This window comes from Colletotrichum scovillei (assembly GCF_011075155.1).
Source record: "Colletotrichum scovillei strain TJNH1 chromosome Unknown Contig00008, whole genome shotgun sequence".
Lineage (NCBI taxonomy): Eukaryota > Fungi > Ascomycota > Sordariomycetes > Glomerellales > Glomerellaceae > Colletotrichum > Colletotrichum scovillei.
Window position 1 is genome coordinate 2,693,333 of NW_023336266.1, and position 21,147 is coordinate 2,714,479.

At 54.6% G+C, this 21,147-nt stretch overlaps 9 protein-coding genes across 9 annotated transcripts; 6 read left to right on the forward strand and 3 right to left on the reverse strand.

The window, feature by feature from the left end:
- Positions 1-2,685: 2,685 nt before the first annotated feature.
- On the forward strand, positions 2,686-7,212 carry HER10_EVM0004284 (uncharacterized protein). Its single transcript, XM_035473934.1, has 2 exons — positions 2,686-3,866; positions 3,922-7,212. The coding sequence occupies exons 1-2, from the start codon at positions 3,154-3,156 to the stop codon at positions 6,869-6,871; spliced, it is 3,663 nt and encodes a 1,220-aa protein (XP_035330596.1). The 5' UTR covers positions 2,686-3,153; the 3' UTR covers positions 6,872-7,212.
- Positions 7,213-7,830: 618 nt separating this feature from the next.
- HER10_EVM0010419 (TPR domain-containing protein) lies at positions 7,831-8,979 on the forward strand (the record flags this gene model as incomplete). The annotated part of the gene is made up of 1 exon (XM_035479879.1): positions 7,831-8,979. One exon carries the CDS (start codon positions 7,831-7,833, stop codon positions 8,977-8,979), a length of 1,149 nt encoding a protein of 382 aa, XP_035330944.1.
- A 231-nt stretch (positions 8,980-9,210) lies between these two features.
- Positions 9,211-10,132, reverse strand: HER10_EVM0012700 (RWD repeat domain-containing protein). Its single transcript, XM_035482088.1, has 2 exons — positions 9,959-10,132; positions 9,211-9,899 (listed from the first exon to the last, which is right to left on the reverse strand). Exons 1-2 carry the CDS (start codon positions 10,023-10,025, stop codon positions 9,280-9,282), a joined length of 687 nt encoding a protein of 228 aa, XP_035331074.1. The 5' UTR covers positions 10,026-10,132; the 3' UTR covers positions 9,211-9,279.
- Positions 10,133-10,288: 156 nt separating this feature from the next.
- Positions 10,289-12,638, forward strand: HER10_EVM0006898 (CPL domain-containing protein). The gene is made up of 2 exons (XM_035476471.1): positions 10,289-10,664; positions 10,738-12,638. The coding sequence occupies exons 1-2, from the start codon at positions 10,388-10,390 to the stop codon at positions 12,570-12,572; spliced, it is 2,112 nt and encodes a 703-aa protein (XP_035330753.1). The 5' UTR covers positions 10,289-10,387; the 3' UTR covers positions 12,573-12,638.
- A 409-nt stretch (positions 12,639-13,047) lies between these two features.
- Positions 13,048-15,054, forward strand: HER10_EVM0002381 (uncharacterized protein; the record flags this gene model as incomplete). The annotated part of the gene is made up of 2 exons (XM_035472096.1): positions 13,048-14,438; positions 14,498-15,054. Exons 1-2 carry the CDS (start codon positions 13,712-13,714, stop codon positions 15,052-15,054), a joined length of 1,284 nt encoding a protein of 427 aa, XP_035330482.1. The 5' UTR covers positions 13,048-13,711.
- Positions 15,055-15,493: 439 nt separating this feature from the next.
- Positions 15,494-16,687, reverse strand: HER10_EVM0005207 (RNA polymerase Rpb4). The gene is made up of 3 exons (XM_035474829.1): positions 16,226-16,687; positions 15,986-16,113; positions 15,494-15,907 (listed from the first exon to the last, which is right to left on the reverse strand). The coding sequence occupies exons 1-3, from the start codon at positions 16,408-16,410 to the stop codon at positions 15,786-15,788; spliced, it is 435 nt and encodes a 144-aa protein (XP_035330648.1). The 5' UTR covers positions 16,411-16,687; the 3' UTR covers positions 15,494-15,785.
- Positions 16,688-17,455: 768 nt separating this feature from the next.
- Positions 17,456-17,785, forward strand: HER10_EVM0008994 (sybindin-like family protein; the record flags this gene model as incomplete). Its single annotated transcript, XM_035478499.1, has 1 exon — positions 17,456-17,785. The coding sequence occupies one exon, from the start codon at positions 17,456-17,458 to the stop codon at positions 17,783-17,785; it is 330 nt and encodes a 109-aa protein (XP_035330875.1).
- A 232-nt stretch (positions 17,786-18,017) lies between these two features.
- HER10_EVM0013327 (von Willebrand factor type A domain-containing protein) lies at positions 18,018-18,973 on the reverse strand (the record flags this gene model as incomplete). The annotated part of the gene is made up of 2 exons (XM_035482689.1): positions 18,018-18,626; positions 18,683-18,973. The coding sequence occupies 2 exons, from the start codon at positions 18,971-18,973 to the stop codon at positions 18,018-18,020; spliced, it is 900 nt and encodes a 299-aa protein (XP_035331109.1).
- An 826-nt stretch (positions 18,974-19,799) lies between these two features.
- On the forward strand, positions 19,800-21,065 carry HER10_EVM0013429 (uncharacterized protein). Its single transcript, XM_035482786.1, has 3 exons — positions 19,800-20,071; positions 20,121-20,379; positions 20,433-21,065. Exons 1-3 carry the CDS (start codon positions 19,882-19,884, stop codon positions 21,046-21,048), a joined length of 1,065 nt encoding a protein of 354 aa, XP_035331111.1. The 5' UTR covers positions 19,800-19,881; the 3' UTR covers positions 21,049-21,065.
- Positions 21,066-21,147: the final 82 nt, after the last annotated feature.

The window sequence follows — 21,147 nt, forward strand, 5'->3', positions numbered from 1 at the left end:
TCTGTGGCTCAGCCAGCAACAACATCGACAGGTATCCCTGGCCGTGGACGCTGGAGAAGCCCTCTGCTGGGATTGGAGCGTCGCACACGGTGCCGCGGGATGGACGATCCTCTGCGATGCATGTGCCTAGGCAATTTGCTCAGTGTCTGGGAAACTGGGTCTGCCGAGTTCATTGGGATCTCGATCCGGTGCCTTTCTTGGTTTTGCATCTCCCTCCATGGCGAATTGTGACGATGATGCTAGTATTGACGCTCGTTTACTAGGTAGCACGCAGAGTCTAGCTAGATGATTGCCAGCATATTGCACAGACGAAGATAACTAGACGGGTACTGTATCAATCGGTGGTCTAGGTTTCGTCTGAAGTCGTAGTTCTGTCCTGCCACAGTCATGTTCAGTTGATGATCCTGGCCACTTGGCCCATGCACGACTCTCTTCATCTCCGTCCAAATTGTTTCCCGAAGGCGAATACATAGTGTGTCGGTAACCGGAAGGGGAGACGAGGACAAGGGCAGAAATTTGTCGGCCAGGCGTGCCGTGTGCTTGTTACCGCAAGGTACTGTAGCATTATACGGATACGCATAGAAGGGTGCCATTCTGGATGTAGTGAAGTTACGACAGAGTCCGCTAGAAAAGAGAAAGACAGGCGAACTGGTGTACTGCGTATGCTGGGCGCTGCAAGCACGGGGACTGGAGATGCCCGTATGCAAGTCACAGATGCGATTGAACTGCCATATTGAACTGCCATCTCAGGCCTGAAGCGTGCTTGGGCTGTGCTTGTCCTTGTCCTTGTACTACTCTGGTCTCCCTGCTCTGCACGAGCTCACTGAGCGTTGTGATACTGCTGGGCCACTTGATGATTAGCAGAAGTGGTTTTGATGATTAAGCGGAAGACGATGCCTTACTTGACATGCCACGACGCCAGTAATACCTACAAAATACCTAGATTGCATCAAGTTTGGCGTGTTATTTGGCCCCATTAGGTCCGCGACGGATGGCATTAGCCACATCCAAGTCAGAGACAAGGTCTCACGCCAGCTGTTGGCGTTGAAATGGATCGAGGTGAGCTGGCTTTGCGGAATTCCATCGGCACGTCATAGGGTGGCAGTCTTGGGTTTCAGGCCGGGCGCTAGACAAGCACTGCCATTGGGAAACCTTCTTCCCCTCGCCCTTGTCTTACCTTATGTACCGGTCCCCGTCGTCTGTCTGCTTTGGACGAGCCTAGGTTCGAGCGAGGTTTGCGCTGAAGAGCGACACAGGTAGATGGTGTATTCGCATGGTTCGTAGTTGGACAATCTTGACAGTGCCCCTGCGTGAGGCCACTTTAGGTGTTCGTAGCCCCAAGAGAAAAGAAGGGGTCCAGGGTATTCATAGCGGCGAAGCGAAGACTAGGTAACGAGTGGACAAGTCATGTCTGGGCCTTGTTAGTGAGTCGGCTGGGCGACGAGACGAATTGAGCAAATGGTCAGGTGGGCTCGTTGCGACATGTACTGGGCAGACAGAAGTACAGGATATCGAGGGCCCAGAGACCGAGAGACTGAGAGTGTGTGTTCCGTAATAAGGTAACCAATTTTCTCAGGTCGCTCCCACTTTTGGCTGACCTGACCTGAATTGAAATGGGTTGAGATGGGCCTAGGCTGGCAGGGACGGGGCTCGGCTGCGCCTTACTGAGTGGGGAACTGAACATCCATGGCCTGGCTGAGGGGGGTGTCCAACGGGCAGCCAACCGGCAACTTTGAATGCGCCCGGGGACCCCTTGGATTTGTGGCTTTTTGGGGGGAAGAATGATGCGGATGGATGGATTGATGGGGAGTGGAAGGGCAGGAACCTGAGAAGGAAACGGAACCCAGTGAGCAGGCACCCAGAAAATTGCCCCCTGGGACCGACCTACCTACCTAGGTACGTGGGTACCTAACCTACCTTAAGGTAAGCAGATGCTGTGAGGAAAGGAAAGGAAAGGAAAGGTACATCGGAGCAAGTACCTTCTCTCCTATCATACGAATACATTGGAAAATGTACTTTGGAGTTCGAACCTCCTACCTAATCCTATCCCTTCACGTCTCTCTCTTGCGGCCTCGCCCTGGACGGTGCTGGGCAACTGGGCTGCTCCCAGCACTTGGCCAGCGCACTGATGAGTTCTCAATGGCCGACAGCACCGAGAACCGAAGGCGAAGTGAAGCTCCACTGGACTCATTCCATCCATCGTCTTACATACAATGTGTGAGCTGTCCGTGGCACGGGAGGGCGGCAGAGCGACAAGGGGTACCAAGGGCGAGTAAACGTGCGGACACAAGACCCGAGAACATGAAGTGAGAATGCTCAGCCACATCCATCTTGCAGTAGAGTCGTTTCCGTGTCGCACCTCAGGTCAGCTCTTTTACCTGCATCCCACCTCGGGCGCAAAGTCCCCCAAATTGAACCAAGAGCTGGGCCAATTCTGCTGTCTTGTGCTGAGCTGGTCGACCGATCTGCACCTCACAGGCTCACCTTGACGGGGGTATGGGCTTGAACGGGCATGGACAGGGGGTCTGCGAGGTACATTCTCCAAAGTCACTTTGCGCAAAAGAAGGACGAGAAACTAGGTAGAGAAGGATCCCTGGTACCCGTACCTTCGGAGTGCTCTTCCAAAGTACTTGCTCCCCCGGCTCACTCCAACTCTTCCTTCCATTGAGCTGCTCTCCCGCGCAACAACATCCCGTCTTTCCTGCCTGCACCTGCACCGCCGACACCACCGACACCACCACCACACACGTCGCTCAGTCAGACAGAGACACACCCACTCAGCCAACATTCCTCCCTCTCCCCTCCTTGAATTTTTCATTCTTCCATAGCACAGGCCAACCTACCACGCGACAAACACATCATCGGCTAGAAGCCAAATCGTACGGATACTGGAAGGAAAACAATTTGACAAAAGAACAGCAAGCTTGAGATCACGGTATCGCGCCCAACGAATCGAGGAACGAAATCACGGCCACAATACGATACGAGGCGACCGCTGCAGTGCCCCCAAGATGCCGGGATTTTAGCACACCACTCCCGTCTTTCTCTTCTTTGCCTCAGTGCGTCTTTCGTTCACCCCGCGCCGCTTCATCCGTCCCGCTTGCCTCTGTAGCAGCGTTCGACTACACGCCAGGCGGGACGCCTGTCCGAAACATGCGAATGCCTCCATCTGCTCCTCCACAAGACCTACCCCATCCTGAGAGCGTTCCAAGACATGCAGTGATAGTCCACCCTGGACGTGGAAAGCGCGTTCCTTCGCCGTCATTCCAACTCGTCAAGTCTTCACATTCGCTGTCGAGGCAGAATCCTCGCTCGCCTCCTCAAGGATCCCAATATCCTTCATCACACTCGCTCACGATGGATAGAAGCCATGGTCGCCGACTATCGCCACTGCCATCTCGAATCCGTAGATCTATCGTGGACTCCTTCGGCGCGCTGCTCACCATCTTTCTCGCCTGCCTGCTGATAAGGCCTGCCTCCGCAGTTCTGATCCCTTTCGACAACTGCCTGCCCGACAGCTACCGAAACTTCAATCCCTTGCCGCTGCAATGGAGTCCCGTATACGTAGACGCTCGCTTCGACACCGAGAACCCGGATCACCTTCTTCAAATCATCGTATGGGGCAATGTGTCTGGCTCTCTTTACAAGGTGGATTTGCCTGCTAAAGGCGATCCGCTCTGGAACGATCCTACCCACACGGATGGCAAAATCCTCGACTACACGAGGGAAGGGAACAAGGTCACAACTCTTGCCAGCAAGATCAATTTCTTGACTTATGAGCCATTCAGCAACGTCTCTAGTTTCTGCAACTACAGCCTGGTCAATGGATCGTGTCCTCTTTCCCCTGTCTTCAATGACACGGCTATGTAAGTATCCTTTCGACCAGGGCAGTTGTGTCGCAATTCAACTGACATCCTCAAGTACCTACCCGTACGGGAACTTGCCCTCCGTCAACATCACGGCAAAAATGGATTCATCATATGCCTTTACTTCCCTAGCTGCGACATTGCAAGTCATCTACGGTGACGACTCTGCCAAACATATCGCGTGTGCCTCCGCCACTGTAACTCCGGATCTTGGGAGCATACGCGATCTTCTGCGTTATCTGCCGCTTGTTGTTCTGCTCTTCGTAGGATTTGCGACCATGTTCGCCTCCGTATTCAGCCCGTGGGGTTCGACAGATATATTTCACTGGACGACAAATTACGGACGAGATGCTGATCTATTGCGCCTGGTGACCCCGGGATTTGGAGACTGCCTTCAGTACATCCAATTCGTGGCTCTTACCGGAGGGCTTACTCTCAACTATCCAGGATTTTACCAACCGGTGGTCAGCCAGGTGGGTTGGTCCGCCCTGATGTTCAACGAGAGCTTCGTGAGCAAGTCCCCAGGCTGGCAATCGATTCAAGACGGCATTTACGTGACCAATGGCACCTATGGACTGCACCAGTATGCACAGATGGTGGGTATGACCGATGTCGAAGATATTTGGGCGGGAACCATGGTCTGGGTCTGCGTCATCGTTGCGGCCCTTTTCGTTCTCATTCAAATCGGCTTCTTCTTCCGATGGGTGCTCCGTTTCATCAGCGACACCCCCGAAGAGGACCTCCGTGCTAAGAATATCCCGTTTTCTGTGGGTAATGTCGTGCGTGTAGTTTTCAACTACCTTCTGCTGCCCATTGTGGCACTGTCGACATTTCAACTAGTGGTTGCCAGTCAGTCGCGCGAGTTTGCTGTTGCTCTAGCTGTCATCACCCTTCTCATGTTGGTATGCTTTGCCGCATGGCTCCTTTATCTGATCTTCAGGACTCGGCCCCGAGCCGTCTTATTCGATGACCTGCCGACGGTACTGCTTTATGGGCCCCTTTACAACACCTACTCGGACGAGGCAGCAGCATTTGCGCTTATTCCTGTCACGCTCACCTTCATACGCGGCATTGCGATCGGCGCCGTGCAGCCTGTTGGCATTGCACAAATCGTTCTACTTGCCATTTGTGAAGTCGTTCACCTCTTGACCCTTCACGCCTTCAGACCTTTCCAGTCTCCGACATCTATGAACGCCTACCACACGCTCTTTTCTGCCTTGCGGTTCACCACCGTCATGCTCATGGTCGCGTTCGTACCGCAAATGGGCGTTACGGAGGGTCCTAAAGGATGGATCGGCTACACCATCCTCCTTATTCACGCCTGTGTGCTTGTTCTGGGATTCTTCCTCAATGCACTGCAAACAATCATAGAGGTGACTGCAAGGCTAATGGGGGCTGGAGGAGACGATACACGGGGTCTGCAGCGGGGCGGGTTATCAAAGATATTCGGCATGCGACAATTGCAACGTCGTACCTCTCGAAGGGAAAATGGCCCTTCAAGAGCTAGCCAACTGTCGACGACAGGCATGCTCGACGCTGACGAAAACTCAAAGACTGGATACGTCATGCGGGGTGGCAGATTGAGAAGCGAGTCGGCGGGAAGTGGCTTCCTCCTCAGAAGCCAGCAACGGAGTTCTTCCGCATTAGACAGCATCGACCCGTATACCGGTCAAGCTCGCAACTTCGATAGTGGTAGCAACTTTACGCCGACAACGCCAGGCGAAGTTAGCACATTCTCTTTCTTGCCGTCACCTGCTGCAGCCACACGACCTCCCGCTGCTGTCACCGTCGAATCTGCCGATCCTTACTATCGACCTCCACGACGGCGTGGCGACACTCTCAATGGATCATCCACGTCCCTTCCTCACAGGGCCTCCGTCGCAGACTCTCGACGTTACAGCCAGGGGGGAGCACACCTCGGCGACGCTACAGCAGACTTGGAAGCACAACTGTCAAGGGGCCCAACACCCGCCCCTCAAGCCATCAACTTGACTCCGAGAGCAGATTACTCAACGAGAGAGGTGGACTTCTACTACGGCGTTCGAGGACCCGCTCTCAACTCGGAGGGCATCGGCCGTAAACTGAGAACTGGCCCGGCCGACCCGACCAAACCAATGGCTACTGCTGCAGGATGGTTCCGCAACATGTTTGGGGGCAAAACAAAGGAGAAGGGCAAAGGATTCGAAGTTGTGCGAAGCTCGCGAATGCCACCGGCTATGCGTGCAGCCGCCGACGCAGAGTACGACGCCGAGCCCCCACCAGAGGGAATACCGGTGGCCATGGGTGTTTTGAGAAACGGGCCCATTGAATCGGATGACGATGAACCGAAGAACAAAGCGGCACGGAAACACCCCGAGAATGCAGAGAACTCGGAGAACCTGCTCAATGATGATGGTGTTTCGGTCATCTCGGTCGAATCGGAAATCGAAGAAATCGGAATACAGAAAGTGTCTGATGCACCCCCAACCTTGCCAGGCATCGCGAGTTCTGGCAGCTTCAAGCTGCCCAGTCGGGTCCCTTCCAAGGCAAGCAGATCAGCCTCACAGAAACACAGGCGCCAATCCACGGAGTCGGACATACCCGAAATACCTCGGAAAAGCTCAAAGAGGGATTCTGGCATGGGTCGGGGGCATTCCCCAGCTCCATCGTTCAACCTTATACCACCAACGTCGCCTGCTGGGCCATTAAATGGCGAGCCTTCAGGGAGCACAACGGCACATGGTAGCCTTACGTCGTCTCCAAACCCGGGGCGACTTCCCTTCGAGCGGACAGAATCTCATCAAAAACGACTTTCTTCCAACGGTTCATCCCTGGAAGAATTCAACATCCGTAGAACGCCAAGCACCGAGCGGCCAACCAGCTATGGGGTAGTCGCGCAGCACAGCATTAGCAGAGTCGACCCTGGCTCCGATCAGCATGTCGATTTACTAGGCACTTCTGCCGAGCTCGTCGACGAACGAGGGCCTTCCAGCAGGAGCTCGTCGGCGGGAGGCAGAGGTCAGTAGTGCAGGTTGCCACTTTACCAATGCGCACTTTCCTTTTCTTTCTTTCTATTTCATTCTAGCTAGGTCACTTGATGCCATCTCAAGGTGGCTAATGAGTCTCATTGTACACGATGTATAAATCCACAAGAGGGGCTAATTCCTCTGAGCAAGCGGAGCGGGATATGGTCGGGAACGGAGTACGGTTGGTACAATTGTCCTTGGTGATTATTAGCGACGGCGTCTTAAAAACTGGGCCAGGCTGGTATCTGATGGGCGGCCTGCCATTCTTATCATCGAGGATCTCGTTATTTTATGGACGATGGCGGGGTCAGGAATTATATCTAGCTATGACACTTCCTCTCCCAGGTTGCTCAGTCCCAGATCAATATCTTAATGAACGATTATTCTTTTCACTTGCTCGTAGTTTATCACGGTCCCACGGAGCCATACTTTCAGAGTTGCCGTAAACCATCCAGCTCGATTCGGCTGGGCTGCTACGGTACGGAACAGTCGGCCTTCTTCTCGGTCTCGGGTACACCGGACTGCGATGGTCTATTACAGGTACACCACGTAAACTTCAGTGATTTACTAACCCACTAAGATTGACGTTGATCCCAGTCTGACAATCAAGAATACCATAATTCAGGTGGAAAAGGTAGACCTAATTTTTTCACCACCACCCGACTATAGCGGGCCGGTGAAGGTCGGTGAGGATCGGTGAGTGAGAGGTTTTCGGTATCGAATAACCCCGCCATCGTCGTGGCGTTATCGATAAGATCACAACGATGCGATAAGAATTTTTTTCGACTGGTCCAGTTTGAACCCACCATTGCGACTCTGCCTTGCCTCATGGGTGCAGCTCATTCCTCACTCATATCAATCAATTAGATTCCTGACAACGAATACATGAAAATTTCATAAATCTCCAGTCAAGAATCATCGGATACCTGTTCGCCTAAACAACGAATTCTCATAACAAAATGGCGCCAACTCGCCCCAACAAAAAGTCAAAAAAGAGGACACAAAAGAAGCCCGCCAACGCGGCTCACAAGCTGGTCGAAGCCGCCACAAAACTGACAGAAGGAGACTTGGAGAGCGCCTTCTCAGCTGGTAAGGAAGCCCTCGATGTCACAGGTGCAGGGGGCGACTATGAGCTGGCGGCGTTGAACCTTCTGGGCCAAATCAGCATCGAGATGGGCGAGGTCGACGAGGCGAGGGCGTACTTCTTGCGCGCCGTCGAGCTGGATCCCGAAGGCGCCCTCGACGAGCGCATAGGCGGCGGGCCGGAAAAGTTTCTCTGGCTCGCGCAGCTCAGCGAGGAGGGAGGGCAGGATAGCGTCAACTGGTTCGACAAAGGCGCGCAGTCGCTACGGGGCCAGATCCAGGCGCTCGTGGACGTCGGCGACGAGAAGCGCAGCGCCGAGCAGGGGACGGCGCTCGAGGAGAAGAAGCAGAAGCTGGGCGGGACGCTGTGCGCCGTGGCCGAGGTGTACATGACGGACCTGTCGTGGGAGGCGGATGCGGAGCAGAGGTGCGAGGCGCTCGTCACCGAGGCAGGGCTGGTCGCGCCCGACTCGGCCGAGACGTGGCAGACGGTGGCCAACGTGCGGATATCGCAGGAGAAGATTGACGAGGCCAGGGCAGCGCTGACGAGGAGTCTGGAGCTGTGGGTCGACTTGCCGCCGCTGGATCCCAATGTGCCGGCGTTCCCTACGCGCATCAGCCTGGTGCGGCTGCTACTCGAGGTGGAGATGGAGCAGGAGGCGATCGAGGTTCTCGAGAGGCTTGTCGGCGATGATGACCAGAGTGTCGAGGCGTGGTATCTCGGCGGCTGGGCTCTGTTTATTGCCGGCGAGAAGGTCAAGGCCAAGGGCGAGGCGGCCAAGCTGGGCGAGGACGAGGAGGACTGGAAGGTTACGTGGGACACGGCCCGGCGGTGGTTGATGCGCTGCTTGAAGCTGTACGAGGCTCAGGAGTACGAGGACGAGAGGCTGGGCGAGCACGCCAAGGAGCTGTTTGCCTCTATCAATAAGGAGCTCGGCGAGCCCCCGGCTGGCGCAGAGGATGAGGAGTATGACGATGGCTGGGAAGATGCCGGCAGTGATGATGGCGAGGCGATGGAAGAGTAAATGGCGGCATGGCATGGTTTGGCACCTTCATATAAGACAACAACGTTGATGACAAACGTTATGAACACTTGGGATTTTTCTTCATCGACTGGGCACTTGGGAGTTTGGAGTTTGGTACTTGGAAAAGTTGTCAAAAGTCATGAGTCCCTCTTTCTCCGCAAGAGGGGTCGTTCATCGAGGCATGTATAGATGAGGTTCGAGAGCCACAACCGCAACCATTTTCTTCTTCGATTGCCCCTTTCCAAAAAAAAAAACGCCGAGTGAATGCACTGAATTTGTTTTTCCCCTTCATGACGGGTGCTATACCGCCTCAACCTTGAGCTTCTCGACACCCTCCGCCAGGCCCCCTTCTTCCTCGTCATCAAAGTCAGCCTTGCCAGCGAGGCCACGCTCCCATAGTTGTCTGCCCGTCAGCTTGACCGGTTCCTTGACCTTGGCCTTCTTCAACTCGGCGAGGCGCTCCTCCTCTTCCTTCTCCTTCAACTCCTTCATCTCCTTGATGAAATCGTCGCGCCACTTGAGGAACGTCTCGGGCGTCACGGGTGTTCCGTGGAACTTCTTGTTCTCCTCGCGCTCGGCGGCAGCGGCCCGCTCTTCCTTCTCCTTCTCCTTCTCTTGCTTGCGCTCCTCGACGAGCATCTCTGCTGCCTCCTTCAGCGCCGATACGAGAGAGAATACCATAGCCATGCCTAGGTTCTCCTGAATCGTCTCCTCGAGACCTTGGAGGAGCCGCTCCTTGTCCTCCGCCACGCTGAACCACTCGTAGGGCGCGGCATCACGCACGGATTGCAGGTCGAGGGTGGGTGGCTCGTCGGGGTATGCGTCTGGGTATCGGACCTGGAGGAACATTGTTGGCGGGTCCTCCTCTTCGCCGGGGATGTCTAGGGCGATTTGTATTCTGAACTCTGTCTCTGAGATATCTGTGATCCGGGGTTTAGTGGATGGGCTGGCTCAAGGTGGCATGGTGGGGTAATCGTACCGGTGATCTCATCTGGGAAGATGGATTCGAGCACCTCACGCTCCTCGACTTGTTCCTCGCGCCCCATTCTGAGTGTCTATATCTTCTAGGCGCGTTCTGGGAGCTTGGGGCAATGCGCTGGTTGCTGGTTTGTTACTACAAGACGCCGTTGAAGATGTAGCTGGCGGCTCAAAGATGGCCGTTGATGGCAGAGAGGTACGTACATGCACAGTGGTGGGGTGGTGAATTGAATCCAGCTTAGCGTGATTCTGACCGCCCGGCAATTCAAATAAAAATTTCAGAAATTCCCTAAGCAATTGCGACCGCTGTAAGTTCCCACCCGTGCGGTCCAGTCACTCTGCTTTCTTTGTACGCCGAGAAAACGTTCACACTTTGCGATCGATATTCCGGCTGTCCACCACAACCACAACAGCCAGCCAATTCCACACAATGGCTTCCACCGGCGTCAAGAGAAAGAGTGCCCCTGCCGCTGGTAAGGGTGCTGCCGACGGCAAATTCAACAAGAAGGCCAAGGTCGAGTCGAAGAAGAAGGCCCAACCCGTCGAGAGCCCCGAGGAAGACGATGAGGGAAGTTTCGAGGATGACTCTGAGGACTCGGACGACGGCGGTGTCCAGCTCACCCCTCGCGATCGTGCCCAACAGGCTCAGGCCAAGGGCAAGAAGGATGGCGCCAATGGCGCCGACAAGAACAAGAACTTTGAGAGAGGTAAGGGACCTAGGCGATGCATTGCCTGACTGGCGCAAGCTTGCGATTGTGCTGACTGTGGGATTTACAACAGGCCAAAACTCGAGAGAGTCCCATGCCATCCAGAAGAAGCTCGCCCTGGAGCGCAAGATGGCCAAGCCCCTCGCCGACGAACTCGCCCGAACCAAGAAGATCTGGGAGAGGTTGCGGAGGAAGTCCCACGTTCCGTCCGAGGAGCGGAAGCAGCTAGTCGACGAGCTCTTCACCATCATCACCGGCCGCGTCAAGGAATTCGTTCTCAAGCACGACGCCACGCGCGCTGTCCAGACCGCCCTCAAGTACGCCACGGCCACCCAACGGAAACAAATCACCCGCGAGCTGCAGGGCACCTATACCCAGCTTGCCGAGAGTCGGTATGCCAAGTTCCTCATCGCCAAGATGGTGGTGCAGGCCGACGGCGAGATCAAGGATCTCATCATTCCCGAGTTTTACGGCAAGGTGCGGAAGTTGATCAACCACCCCGAGGCTTCATGGATCTTGGACGACATCTACAGACAAATCGCGACGAAGGAGCAGAAGGCTATCCTTCTGAGAGAATGGTACGGACCCGAGTTTGCCCTCCTCGAGCGCAGCAAGGACGAGAAGCCGACTTCCGACCTCGCGACTATCCTCGAGCAGAACCCCAGCAAAAAGGCCTACATCCTTAAGAGTCTCAATGATATGATCAACTCGCTGGTTCAGAAGAAGATGACCGGTTTCACGATGCTTCACGACGCCATGCTGCAGTACTTCCTCAATGTCGAGCCCGGCACGGAAAACTTCAATCTGTTTGTTGAAATGATCAAGGACGACGAGGAGGGTGATTTGCTGAAGAACATGGCCTTCACCCGCTCTGGATCCCGTTTGGTCGCTCTGCTTCTGGCCCACGGTTCCTCCAAGGACCGCAGAAACTTGCTCAAGGCATACAAGGACAACTTCGTGCTGATGTCGGGTGACCCCAACGCTCACATTGTGATCCTCACCGCTTTCGATGTCATTGACGACACGAAGATGTCATCAAAGGCCATCTTCCCCGAGCTGATTGGCGACGACAAGGAGAAGGCGACAGACAACATCGTTGTTTCTATATCAAATCCCTTTGCGAAGGCCACACTTCTGTATCTGCTGGAGGGCCAGACCCGCGCTCTCTTCTCCGATAACATGAGCGACGACCTTGCGATTCTCAAGGAGGTTCATGCAATTCGCCAGACCACTAGTAAGAAGGACGCCGAAATAAGAAGGAAAGAGTTGATTGCTGTTATGTCACCTGCACTCATCACTGCCGTTGTCGAGGCTGCACCGGTTTTGGTCGCAGACCCCTTTGGTTGCCAGCTGGTTGCGGATGTGCTGCTCTCTGCGGAGGGTGACAAAACGGCAGCTCTTGAGGCCGTAGCAGCGGTCGCTGAGGGCGACCCCAGCGCGGAGCCCATGGAGGTGGAAGGTGTCCCTACCCCTGTCCATGTCTCGCGGACAGCATTTGGAGGCCGGTTGATCAAGACGCTTATTGCAGGAGGCAAGTTCAACAAGGAGACCGGCAAGGTCGAGCCCGTTGAGCCGCCATTGAAGTTCGCCGATATTCTGTACCCGATCATCAAGGACTACATTGTGGACTGGGCCACGGGCCCAAGTTCCTTTGTCGTTCTCAACATGTTGGAAGCCGAGGACTTTAGCCATGCTGCTGAGCTGAAGAAGACGCTCAAGAAGCACAAGAAAGACCTGCAGAAGGCCGCCACTGAAGAGACGGCCGAGCAGAAGGAGGCCAAGGAGGCCAGGGCCCAGAAGGATAGCGAGAAGGGCGAGAAGGGCGCAAAGAAGGGCAAGAAGGGTGCCAAGAAGGCAGACAAGCCCGTGGGCAACCTTGGCAGCAAGCTTCTGTTGGAGAAGTTGTAAGCGATACCGTATAAAACGTAACCGGACTGGCGAGCAAAGAGTTCTTCCCAATGTTTTGAAATACCCACACAGGCGTGGCAGTCTGACTACCTGGTGTGTCGATGGCGTGCAATAGGTTTAGCTGGTGTGGTGGCATTAATAGATGGAGTTGGTTTGGCTGGTTTATGATTCAAAGCTTTTGAGCGTTGCCCACCCATCGAGCGGTGACACGATTTCTCCATTGCAACCGTCCTTGATTGAGATCTAGCCGCGCATCTGAGCCTTTCCCGTCGGCTAGGGGCCACCCGTTTATGTCGGCCACTGTCTCGGACCGTGACGCGGTGGCAGAAGCAACGGGTCTGATGCATTTGGCATTTGGGCTTGTGCGACGTTGCTGTTCCGTTTCCGTCGTCTGGTGATTCTGGCCCTTGCGTCTTTTCGCGAGAGGCGACATTCAACCCCGACCTAGCGAAGCACTCATCCGCGAGCAAACACCAACGCAGTCGTTCCCCGAACGCGGCGGGCAGAGCCATGAAAGACTCACGGGCCAGAATCGTTCTGTAGTACAAGATGGCGTTTATTTAACGTCTCTGTCTGAGACGTGGACAACTCAGATTTCCGTGTAAGTGCAAGTCGGGGACTGTAGTGCTGCCTTGGCGGGATCGTCAGTCCGAATTTGAATGCCTTCAAGCACTGCATGAAAAGGGTCAACATTCACCGGGTCACCCGAGCACGTATGCCAGTGTGGTAAAAGAGGAAGGTACGTTGCAGGCAGGTTGGTAGCTACCTCATGGTAGGCAAGGTAAGGCAGGCACGAGGTGAGGCCGGTCACACAACCGTCCCTTCCTTCCTTCCATCCCAAGTGACAGACCGCCAACCACCCACTGCCCGTTGAAAGTTGGCAGTGCGACATTTCTCCCCTTCGCTGATTCACTTTGGAGGAATTCCGTTTTGTTACCTACTCCAAAGTTTCTCAACGTCGCTCATTTATCACACCTCCATTTTGCCTCATCCTTCGCCATTACCATCACCATCGTCATCGCAACCACTGTTTCGATGGTGGCACACAACTCATCGACCCATTGACTGTGTCAAAGATATTCTTTGCTTATCACGATACCGGTTGATTTGTTCGAGGAGGAAAATAGTCAACCGCCATCATGGGCGGCTTCATTCCCGCGAGAGCGGCGAAGGTGTGCCCGATCGGTTCAGACCACTACACCTGCTCTGGCTTCGAGGGTTGCTGCGAGGTGAACCCTTGTGAGACTACCAGATGCCCAGACGAGTACAACCCTTACTTGACTGCGACTGAGCTTCAGGCCCAGAAGACCATTGCATCTGTCGCCGCGCCGGTCTTGGTCTCTCCCACCTCATCCTCGTCGAAGGCGTCCTCCACTACCACTGACAAGAAGGTCCAGGCTTCGACCTCCTCTGACAATCCGACTACCACCTTCAGCTCGCCCGAGCCGACTGCAACCGGAGGTATTTGGCTCACTGACGATCGTGGTTCCCCAGCTTCTACCATCGCCTCCGATGATTCCACTGGAACTCCGTTCTTCGTTTCTCCCCACACTTACACCCCAACGGTCCCTGTCGAGACCCAGGCCATCGACGCTTCTGCTCCTGCCCTGGCGGTCAAGTCTGATCAACATGACCTCCCGGTCGCTGCGCAGGCTGGCATCGCCGTCTCTGCTTTGGTGGTAATCTGTATGGTCATCGCCGCCTACTTTCTGTGCACCAAGCAGAGAAAGAAGCTCAGAGCTTCTCGAGAGTCCATCAGCTCCATTGGCAAAGACGGACGCAAGCACAGCTCAGAGGACGAGACCAGCCAGCCGGCCATGACTACCGATCCGTTCTGTCCTGAGGAGGTCTTTTCCCCCTATGGAAGTAAGCTGCTTTCTACTATCCACCATTGTCTAAGAGGAAGGAAGCTGACAACTAACCAGGACGCTACGAAGAGCCTCAAACTCGCTTCAACCGAGTCAATAATATGAGTGTCAGTCGCATGATGAATCACCCGGTCAGTCCCGACACCCGCGATTCGATGTCTATACGGATGCCGCCGCCGCCGATTCCTTCTCCTGCGATGTCAACTGGCACTTTCAGAGCTACCACAGCCAGCCCCGACTTCTTGTCTCGCACCACAACGGCAAATCCCGACGTGGGCTATCGCACGGCCAATTCCACTCCCGACTTCACGTCCCGCATGACAACCCCGGACTATGTGTCTCGGCTGGGTACTGCCACCCCTGAGCTCCATGGCCCCCCTCAGCAAGCAGCCATTGCTGAATTGGCTTCTCCTGGTCTGCCAAAGGTTGTCGAGATCCACAGCAGTCGTAGCGGCTTGCAGAAGTACAAAGCGTACCGCCCCGACGGTGGCTCACTCTACCCTGTGGCGGAGACCACTCCCAGCTACCTCACCGGTACCCTGAACGCCACGGAACATGAGCGTTCTGAGGGCAGATACGTGACTAGTTGGTCAAAGTGGGATCCTGCTGCCTGAGAGCAAGTTAGCCGACTCTGCTTAAGATCTTGAGGTTTGGTTCTGGTTCTGGGGAGAGGAAAGGAAATGGTTTCGGTTTTCGGTTTTCGGCTTCTGTCAGGCGTTGACGATACCCAGGCTTGCTTTTCGGACACGCGATTGCCTGATCTTGCTGGTTCTTGTCAGAGTAAATTCAACGCACAATTGGGATGGTTCAAATGGAAATGCAACAAATGGAAATGGGATTGGAGATTGAGATCAAAAGGTCAATCATAGCTAGGCCTATTAATAGTTATCTCTACTCCCCTCAATGAAGAAAATGAAGAATTCAAATCACCCTGCTACTATGACCAGTGCCTACCTTAGGTCTGTTAGTGATCAGTGAACGCCTTAAACAACTACCTTTGAAGACAATTGCATTGTCTGAGGAGTACGGATATAAACCCCGTTTGCCGAATTCATGGGTATTTGGTATTCAACACATACTTAAAGACAATCTGATCCCCTTCCGTTTTACGCCAAACATGCAGTATATGCTTCTTGCATGGAAGTACTTCCATAGCCATTCCATTTTCTCTCCTCTCGCCCTAAAACCATTGGCCATGCTTACTTCCTCATTCCCAACCGCGGGACAGTGTTATGAGCGACGGAGCAAGGGTGACTTTATTGGGACTGCCCAGCTCCTGATACCCTAACTTTCTGGCCTCTGCCTCTTGCCGGGTTGTGGTGCAATATGCCGGAGGTCAAGCCCGTCATCTGCTTTGAAGCTTGCTGATCTCGTCAAGGAGTATTTGGAGATCATCGTCGGAGATCTTGTCTTGTAGGGACGGAATGAGTGTCTTGGCTTCTTCGGCCGTTTCGCAGCAAAGCGACCCTAAAGAAACAAAAACGGTCAGCATTTCCATCACTTCCAATCCGGTAAGTCAACCATTGAATTGGATTGGGCGCGGACCTATTTGTGCACGCTCAAACTTGGCGAGCTGCTTGTGTGCGGAGAGCAGTCGCTCGACGGCCTCGACGTTCTCTTTCTGGCGGAATCGGGAGAAGGCATCCAGGTAGTTGAGAGTCTGTGTCAACATCCTACACAGAGAGAGAAAAAAAAGATATTGTCAGCAGTCTGAGAAGGCACAAAGAAGAGTGGCGACGAAGGGCATCGCTCAAAGAGCAAGTCGCCATTGTGCATTGGACGTACTCGGTCTCGTTAATGTTCTTGCGATCCATCTTGCGCTTGGTCACGAGCGCGTTGATGACGAGTGATGCTTCGGACAATGTGAGCGTGTCGACGTGTTGGAATTCGCCGAGGTTGAGGATGGACGATGCCTCCTCGCTACCCGGGGGAGGGGGCTTCGGGCGCGAGGTGGGAGCGTGATGCGACATCTTTCTGATTATTTGCGACTCGTGGTCGTTGATTCGAAGAGTGGGAAACTGTTCAAAAAGTTCGCGCTATTCAGGAACCAGAGGGTCGGCCCTTTGCCGAAGGACCTGATGTCGCGTTGATTGCGGGGGGTTTGGATGAGACGAATGGATTCGCGGGGGTGTGTGGTAATGAGCAGCCGTTGTCGGCGGAAGCTGGAGGTGAGAAGAAGGTGGGTTGTAGATGAGGCTGAGAATTTCCCAAAGGCGGGTGCTATGTCTTGGGAATACCACACCCCTGGTGCTTGCCTTGTCGCCCAGGGCAGGAAGATCCAGGTCGGGGAAAAAGAAGAGGATGTGTCCCACTGAGCGCGCCTTCCACTGTCTTCGGGGCTAGCGCAGGCACCAGCAGGAGCGCGGGGGGGCGTTTATCCAGGGAGCTTGGTGTGGATTTAGTGACTGGGGACTCGTGTGCGCGGAAAGTGTGAGGTGTGCGGAAGGTAAGGTACCTGTCTGGGGCTGGGCTGGCTGGCAAGAGGACCGGTACGAAGTACCAGCTCCCTCACCCACATCTCCTAAGCTAACCTGAGGCCAGATGGGGATATCGAGAGCGACTGTATGAGTGCATGCTTCAGATATTGCATCGATGAGAACAATCTCAGATCATTACCATATTTCCCTTCCTAAGAGTCATCAGCTTTGAGCTGGTTCGACTGCTGAAATTATGTAAGCTCCCTCTGGCCCCAAGTGAGGAAGGCCATTCACTGACCTCGGCGACAGGACCGTATTTGCGCTCATCGTGATCAACAAGGCCGGAGGCCTGATCTACAACCGCACATTTCACGAGGGCGGCCTCAACCAACTGACCACAAATAGGCCGGAGGCCTGATCTACAACCGCACATTTCACGAGGGCGGCCTCAACCAACTGACCACAAATGACTATCTTGTGTTGGCAGGAACGTTTCACGGGTGAGAACATAAATGCCCTCAGCCGTTCATAGCGAGGGGGAAATGCTTACCCAACGTTCAAAAGCGTCCATGCCATCACCGCCCGGCTCAACCCTCTGATGAGCCGGCAAGATGCTGCAGCCGCTGCAACCGCGGCCAGCGTGACCGCGGCGGGCGGAATACCAGCACGGCCTGAGCCGCCAACGGGACTAGAGGTCATGGAGACGGAGAACTTTAGGCTGCAGTGCTTCAATACCATGACGGGCACAAAGTTCCTGCTCTTCACCGATACGACTCAGACCAACATCGACGTAACGCTTCGGAGGATATACGACCTTTACAGCGATTACGTTATGAAGAACCCGTTCTATCAGCTCGAAATGCCAATCCGCTGCGAGATGTTTGAACGGAAATTGTTATCATACATCCGGGAGATCAATAATCGATAGGTTCAGAGCAACGTCGCCACGGATGATAGACACAGCGATGGAGAGGATGATTCATGGGAGTCTGATTTCGTTTGGGTTGGGTAACGCTCATTGCGATACGGCGTTTGCAGGAGTCAGAGGCCCTTCTATTGAGCAGCATGTTCCTCTAGGACCAAGCCAATATTCTATTTTACATACTCGAGGTAGTGATCAACAGGCGAAGAACGACTTAGAGACAATTCGGAACATCTGTTTACGAAGTGTCCATCGAATCGTCATCCTTCTTGTCCTTCTTGCTGCTTGACTCGCCATCCTTGCCGAGGAGAGGCGCACCCTCGCCCTCCTCCTTGATGTCCTCAAGAGATCCTTTCTGACCGGACTCGGCCTCCTCGCGGGCCTTCTTCTCCTGCCGTGCCTTCTCGTCCTCCATACTCATGCGAAGCGCAAGTGCCAGCTCCGGGTCCATGGCAGGGTCGAAGTCGAACTCGCCAAAGTTGCCGCCTCCGCCGCCACTCTCCATGCCGCTGCCACCGCCGCCGCCGCCACCACCGCTTCCGCCAGCATTGTCTCCGAGAAGGATCGGGCTCGAAATGAGCTGGTCGCTAAGAAGCTTGCTGCTTGGGGGAATGACGACGAGGTTGGAGCCCTCACCACCCTTAACGCTCTCGTTGAACGCTTGCAGCTTCTTCTGCGTGTCGTCGTCGTCCAGGTCGCCGAACAGTACGAAATCGACCGAAACATTGCCCTTCTTCATCTTCTTGGCCAGCTGAACTAGCTTCTTCTCTTCCTCCTCGATGGGCGAGCAGACGAAGACGATTATCCGTTGTCGTTGGGACTTGTTCTGACGGTGCTTAAGGGCAAGCTGATGGAAACGTTAGCAAAAGGCTCGATGGCAATGATGACAGCGTTTATACTCACGCCGGCAACTTGAATGCCAGTGGCAAGGTGTGATGTTCCCTTGATCTTGGTCTTCGTGCGGTGCAATCCATCCAGGATCTTGCCCTGATCTGTCGTGAGGGTGACCAACACCTCGGGGCCCTTGCCACCCATGCTCATCAAGCCGACCGAGGACTCGGGGTTTCCATTTGTGATTGTCTGGAAGATAACGTTGACGGCGTCCGCTTGCGAGTCGTATCTTGTCGGTTGGTAATCACCGTTGCGACTGCTTTCGCTGTTGTCGACAACGACCATCACCGCTTCGAGGACCATCTTGACGGTTCGGGCGGGGCACCGGCGTGTGTTGCAGGAGGTTGTTATGTGAAATCTGTGGAGTCCGAATATTTTCTGATGTCGTAGACGAGTTTGGAATTGCGAAAATGTGCGAGGATGGGGGTGTTGAGTGGTGTTTGATCGTGCGAGCTTCGGATGGGAAAGGGAAGCTTGGTGTTCGACGTGGGTTAAGGTAGGTAGGCAGGGTGGGAGAGCTCCTGCGTAAGGCAGTTCAGCCTGGTGACGCTGGTTGCGTGAGGTGCGAGTAGAGGTACCTGAGAGTCAGGGGAGTCGTTGCGTGAATGTAAGTATTGAGACTCCGAGCCAAGCGCCTTGACAAGCGTTCGTATCAGGAAGGTACACTGTGCAAATATGAGCCCAACAGTCCAAGATTCGGATATACATCACACTCATTCCCGCCGGACTTTGGTAACTAACACAGGGCCATAGATGTCCCGGCCGAGGCCCTATGTAGTCTGCACTCCTACAAGCCTCGCCATGCCAATTGCGTGCAATGAGTCTTCAGTTGTTCATATTTGCAATTTCCGACGATGTGTATTGACTTCAGGAAATAAGTTAGACGCGGCGATGGGACTGCGCCTGATCGTACGGATTCGGAATTCACCTGAACCCATGAAATACACAGGGCTACCTAGGTATGGCTGCCGATTTTAGGTGGGGCCTTTGGAGATCCATGAATGGCCGGGACTGGCCAAGCTTCCATTGGCTTAGGTAAGGATCTTCCGCTGTCACGTTTGTTTACTTTCTGGAGCACTAGCCACTCATAACAGAGCCTCCGCCCCATCATCCTTAGCTCCATCAACTTTCACACTCCCGTCGCGGTCAGGCACGTTGCTCCAGCGTCAAACGCTTTCACCCACAACGACTAGCAATTTTCAGCAGACGACATGCCTCCCGCGCGAACGAACAAGAGAAGCTCAGATGAGATGGAGCAGCAGTCCACGATGTCACAGAGACAAATGGTATCGGCCAAGGCCAGCACGCCTCCAATGCTAAGCAGCAGCCCGAGCAAGCGGCAAAGGCTTGGAATCTCCCTGGAGCAAAAACAGGCAATCATCGATAACCTGCAGTTGGAGAGTCAGTAAATCCTTTGTGCTTTTGACCGCGTCTTCTAACCATTTCACAGTCACCGATCGCGCCAGGCGACTGCGCGCGCAATACAACCAGCAGGCACAAACCCTTCGATCACGGATCCAGATGCGCGTCAATCGTGTTCCCAGAGCCATGCTGAAGATGACCATGGCCGACCTGGTAGCTAGAGCCATCGAGCAACAGAAACGTCTTGAGGCCGCGTCGCGCCCGCCACCTGTTCCCGAGAAGGACTTTCCACCACGGGGGAGCCCGCATAAGCTGGCACCGCCAGCCCGCCCTGCCAAGCGTTTGAGGTTTGTTCACACATGGAATTATAGCATTTTGCCTTACTGACACCATATTGCAGCGATGCTATCGCGGGCGGAGACAAGGAGAACGAGCAAATTCTCAATCCCAAGAAGAAGCACCGTGCTGCCCCTGCGCCACTGAGTTCGTCGCAAGTCCTGTCGCCCACCTCATCCAACACCCGATCGCTGGCACGCGAGCGACCGCCTTCCTCGCCCTCGAAATCCTCCCAGATTGCGCGACCGACGTCGTCTCCCGTTAAGCAACATAACAGCGCCCGGTCAGCTCTGTCGAGTATGGTGGAGAAGGCGAAGAAGACTAGTCGCACAGCTCCCTCGCGTCCTTTGAATGCGTCAACGGCCAGCTCGAACGCATCAGCGCCTGCACCTGCTACGGGAACAGCGCCTCCCACACGAACGCGACGAGCCAACACAACCACGGCAGCTAAAGCTCCCTCACGACCTGGAACGCGGACGGGCAAGCGAGTCAGCGATTCAAGTGAGGGCAGCACCGGAACAGTAGTCAAGAAGACAGCAGCGGGAGCACCCGCGAAGAGAACCGTAATGGGTACAATTAGAAAGGGAGTTGGCGCAGCAACTGCCAGGAAGCCCGCAGCGCCTAAGTCGGCTCCGGCATCTGCGGCGAGTACCACCAGAGTACTGCGGAAAAGGGGTTAGGTCTGCGAGGATTCAGAGGAGCAACCATTCATTATCTTGATGCCGTCATTTTTATGGCGGGGCGTGTGCTGGGCGTACTTGGGCATACTCACTATGGAT